Source organism: Myotis davidii, unplaced genomic scaffold (assembly GCF_000327345.1).
Source record: "Myotis davidii unplaced genomic scaffold, ASM32734v1 scaffold991, whole genome shotgun sequence".
Classification (NCBI taxonomy): Eukaryota; Metazoa; Chordata; class Mammalia; order Chiroptera; family Vespertilionidae; genus Myotis; species Myotis davidii.
In genome coordinates, this window is record NW_006283137.1 from 208,923 (window position 1) to 213,747 (window position 4,825).

At 58.8% G+C, this 4,825-nt stretch overlaps 1 protein-coding gene across 1 annotated transcript in view; it reads right to left on the reverse strand.

Moving 5' to 3' along the window:
• The window catches only part of DNAH17 (dynein, axonemal, heavy chain 17), a 107,024-nt gene that overhangs the window by 38,059 nt on the left and 64,140 nt on the right, over nucleotides 1-4,825 (reverse strand). Inside the window, 2 exon segments of the mRNA XM_015562672.1 lie at nucleotides 50-145; nucleotides 4,441-4,605. Coding sequence (XP_015418158.1) covers nucleotides 50-145; nucleotides 4,441-4,605 — 261 coding nt within the window.

Sequence of the window (4,825 nt, forward strand, 5' to 3'; positions counted from 1 at the left end):
CGCTCCCCCCGCCTCCAGCCGGATCCCCGCTTCTCCTCCTCCTCCTCACCTTGTTCAGCGTGTCCAGAGCCTCCTGCGCGGCCAGCAGGGCCGGCTCTGCCTTGGCCAGGTCCGTTTCACAAGCCTTTTGCTTCTCGGTGACGTTCTGGAAGGAAGCCAGAGAGGAAAGGGCAACGCGATGGACTGTCTGGGTGGCGTGCGGGCCCTGGGCAGGGGCGTCACCCAATGGGATCGGCCGTTCTCCGCCGGCCGCCTTGGTCAGGCCCCTCAGCACGAGGGCCTCCCCGGGCCGCCATGCAGACGCTCAGGACGGAGCTGTGCTCCCATTGGCTCCGGCGTCCAGGCCGCGAGGGAAGCGGGGCCAGCAGACGCCCTGGGGTGAGGCCTTGCTGTCCCTGGGAACTTTCCAGAGGTGCAGCGCACTCTCCCTCCAGAGAGCAGGCGTTTGTTCCGTCCCGCATGCACCATTCATTCACTGGTTCACGCATGCATGCCTTCATTCACGCCTACGCACACTCACTCCGCATTCATTCCTCTGAGTCAGAAAGAGCCGCTTGGGCCTCAGGGTGCAGACGGTCCCACAGGCACTTGGTGTGTCGATAAGAAACAGGCAAACACCCGGCCAGCCAGGCTGAGGGACGGAGCAGCGACCTATGAACCAGGAGGTCACCGTTCAGGTCCCAGTCAGGGCGCATGCCCGGGTGGTGGCCTCCACCCCAGGGAGGGGGCTGGAAGGAGGAAGCCTATCAATGACACGCTCTCATCGTTGATGTTTCCTTCTCTCTCTCCCCCTCTCCCTTCCTCTCTGCAAACAATAAAATATATTTTAAAAAAGGGAACAGCGTCTGCCTGGGAACAGACAGTGGAGGGGAGACGGAGGAACTAAATTCCCTGGACACCAAGGGCATAGGGAGTAGCAGAGGGTCAGGGAGGGTCTGTCCCAGACTAAGAACTAGCCCTAACCCAACCGTAAACGTAGACCTAATACAACACTAACCCTAACCCTAACCCTATCCTGGGCAGAGGCATAATCCTAACCTTAACCCTATCCTGGGAAGAGCCTTAACCCTAACCCTAACCCTACCCTGGGCAGAGCCATAACCTTAACCCTAACCCTAACCCTATCCTGGGCAGAGCCCTAACCCTAACCCTAGCCCACACCCTAACCCTATCCTGGGCAGAGCCATAACCCTAGCCCTATCCTGGGCAGAGCCATAACCTTAACCCTAACCCTAACCCTATCCTGGGCAGAGCCCTAACCCTAACCCTAGCCCACACCCTAACCCTATCCTGGGCAGAGCCATAACCCTAGCCCTATCCTGGGCAGAGCCATAACCTTAACCCTAACCCTAACCCTATCCTGGGCAGAGCCCTAACCCTAACCCTAGCCCACACCCTAACCCTATCCTGGGCAGAGCCATAACCCTAGCCCTATCCTGGGCAGAGCCATAACCTTAACCCTAACCCTAACCCTATCCTGGGCAGAGCCCTAACCCTAACCCTAGCCCACACCCTAACCCTATCCTGGGCAGAGCCATAACCCTAGCCCTATCCTGGGCAGAGCCATAACCTTAACCCTAACCCTAACCCTATCCTGGGCAGAGCCCTAACCCTAACCCTAGCCCACACCCTAACCCTATCCTGGGCAGAGCCATAACCCTAGCCCTATCCTGGGCAGAGCCATAACCTTAACCCTAACCCTAACCCTATCCTGGGCAGAGCCCTAACCCTAACCCTAGCCCACACCCTAACCCTATCCTGGGCAGAGCCATAACCCTAGCCCTATCCTGGGCAGAGCCATAACCTTAACCCTAACCCTAACCCTATCCTGGGCAGAGCCCTAACCCTAACCCTAGCCCACACCCTAACCCTATCCTGGGCAGAGCCATAACCCTAGCCCTATCCTGGGCAGAGCCATAACCTTAACCCTAACCCTAACCCTATCCTGGGCAGAGCCCTAACCCTAACCCTAGCCCACACCCTAACCCTATCCTGGGCAGAGCCATAACCCTAGCCCTATCCTGGGCAGAGCCATAACCTTAACCCTAACCCTAACCCTATCCTGGGCAGAGCCCTAACCCTAACCCTAGCCCACACCCTAACCCTATCCTGGGCAGAGCCATAACCCTAGCCCTATCCTGGGCAGAGCCATAACCTTAACCCTAACCCTAACCCTATCCTGGGCAGAGCCCTAACCCTAACCCTAGCCCACACCCTAACCCTATCCTGGGCAGAGCCATAACCCTAGCCCTATCCTGGGCAGAGCCATAACCTTAACCCTAACCCTAACCCTATCCTGGGCAGAGCCCTAACCCTAACCCTAGCCCACACCCTAACCCTATCCTGGGCAGAGCCATAACCCTAGCCCTATCCTGGGCAGAGCCATAACCTTAACCCTAACCCTAACCCTATCCTGGGCAGAGCCCTAACCCTAACCCTAGCCCACACCCTAACCCTATCCTGGGCAGAGCCATAACCCTAGCCCTATCCTGGGCAGAGCCATAACCTTAACCCTAACCCTAACCCTATCCTGGGCAGAGCCCTAACCCTAACCCTAGCCCACACCCTAACCCTATCCTGGGCAGAGCCATAACCCTAGCCCTATCCTGGGCAGAGCCATAACCTTAACCCTAACCCTAACCCTATCCTGGGCAGAGCCCTAACCCTAACCCTAGCCCACACCCTAACCCTATCCTGGGCAGAGCCATAACCCTAGCCCTATCCTGGGCAGAGCCATAACCTTAACCCTAACCCTAACCCTATCCTGGGCAGAGCCCTAACCCTAACCCTAGCCCACACCCTAACCCTATCCTGGGCAGAGCCATAACCCTAGCCCTATCCTGGGCAGAGCCATAACCTTAACCCTAACCCTAACCCTATCCTGGGCAGAGCCCTAACCCTAACCCTAGCCCACACCCTAACCCTATCCTGGGCAGAGCCATAACCCTAGCCCTATCCTGGGCAGAGCCATAACCTTAACCCTAACCCTAACCCTATCCTGGGCAGAGCCCTAACCCTAACCCTAGCCCACACCCTAACCCTATCCTGGGCAGAGCCATAACCCTAGCCCTATCCTGGGCAGAGCCATAACCTTAACCCTAACCCTAACCCTATCCTGGGCAGAGCCCTAACCCTAACCCTAGCCCACACCCTAACCCTATCCTGGGCAGAGCCATAACCCTAGCCCTATCCTGGGCAGAGCCATAACCTTAACCCTAACCCTAACCCTATCCTGGGCAGAGCCCTAACCCTAACCCTAGCCCACACCCTAACCCTATCCTGGGCAGAGCCATAACCCTAGCCCTATCCTGGGCAGAGCCATAACCTTAACCCTAACCCTAACCCTATCCTGGGCAGAGCCCTAACCCTAACCCTAGCCCACACCCTAACCCTATCCTGGGCAGAGCCATAACCCTAGCCCTATCCTGGGCAGAGCCATAACCTTAACCCTAACCCTAACCCTATCCTGGGCAGAGCCCTAACCCTAACCCTAGCCCACACCCTAACCCTATCCTGGGCAGAGCCATAACCCTAGCCCTATCCTGGGCAGAGCCATAACCTTAACCCTAACCCTAACCCTATCCTGGGCAGAGCCATAACCCTAACCCTAACCTCCTGGAGAAGCTGGTTAGGCACCTGCTTTAGGGACAAGTGGGGCACGAGGCAGGGATGGGGCACAGCAGGCACTGACCCAGCCGGCTGTGCTGGGCAGCGCCCAGGCCTTCTTCCTGGAGCCCACAGGGGGTGCGTTTGGATGCGGGGGGCTGGAGAGGGGTGGGCAGACACTGGGCGGCGGGTCACAGAGCTCAGGGCCGAGCCTGCCTATGGCACTGGCTCGTGTGGAGTCCTGGCATGTCGCTGCCACAAGGAGCTTCAGTTTCCTCATCTGTCCTCCCTCCCAGGAGACGTAGACACTCGGGGACGCCCCCTTTTTAAAAAATTTTTTTATTGATTTCAGAGAGGAAGGGAGAGGGAGAGAGAAACATCCATGATGAGAGATCATTGATCGGCTGCTTCCTGCACACCCCACACTGGGGATCGAGCCTGCAACTCAGGTGTGTGGCTTTGATAAGAATCGAACCCGAGACCCTTCAGTCCACAGGCTGATGCTCTATCCACTGAGCAACACCAGCCAGGGCTCGGGGACCCCCCCTTAACTCAAACCCTTACGCAGACACGTGACTACGACACAGAACCAGGCAGGGACGGGAGATGAGAAAACAAACGAACAGCGACAAGGACGCCAGGACGGCGCCCATCCTCCCCACCCCCCACCTGGGCACGGGGCCTGGGGGCTCCAGTGCAGCCTCCCCGACCTTCCTGTGCACGGGGACCCCGGCATCCCGCCAGAAGGCAGCCCCGATGCAGCCCATCGGCCGGGGGAGCCTGCGTTTCTCACGGGCTCCCGAGGGGCTGCGCCGTGGCCTTGAGTGGACCCACCTTGTTGATGACCTCCACCTTGACCTCCTCCTCGTCGGCGATGGCCTTCTCCTTGCTGACCTTCTCCGTCTCCACGCCCACCACGTGGATCAGCTTGTCCGCGTTCTCGTTCTTCTGCACGAGCTCCGCCTCCTGGATGGCCAGCTTGGCCTTCAGGTCGTCCACCTGGGGAGGGGCACCGGAGACGCAGCTCGGGCCGCCGCCCTGTATGCAGGCGGGCTCGATGTCTCTAGGGCAAGCATTTATTGAGCACCGACTGTGTACACAGGGTCACAAGTACAAGATACATTCCCGCTGCTCAGGCATCTGACAGTGCAGGTGGGTGGGATTCCTGGGGAGGCGGGGCCGCGGTCAGAGGAAGCTGGGAGCCGGGACTGAGCCCGCC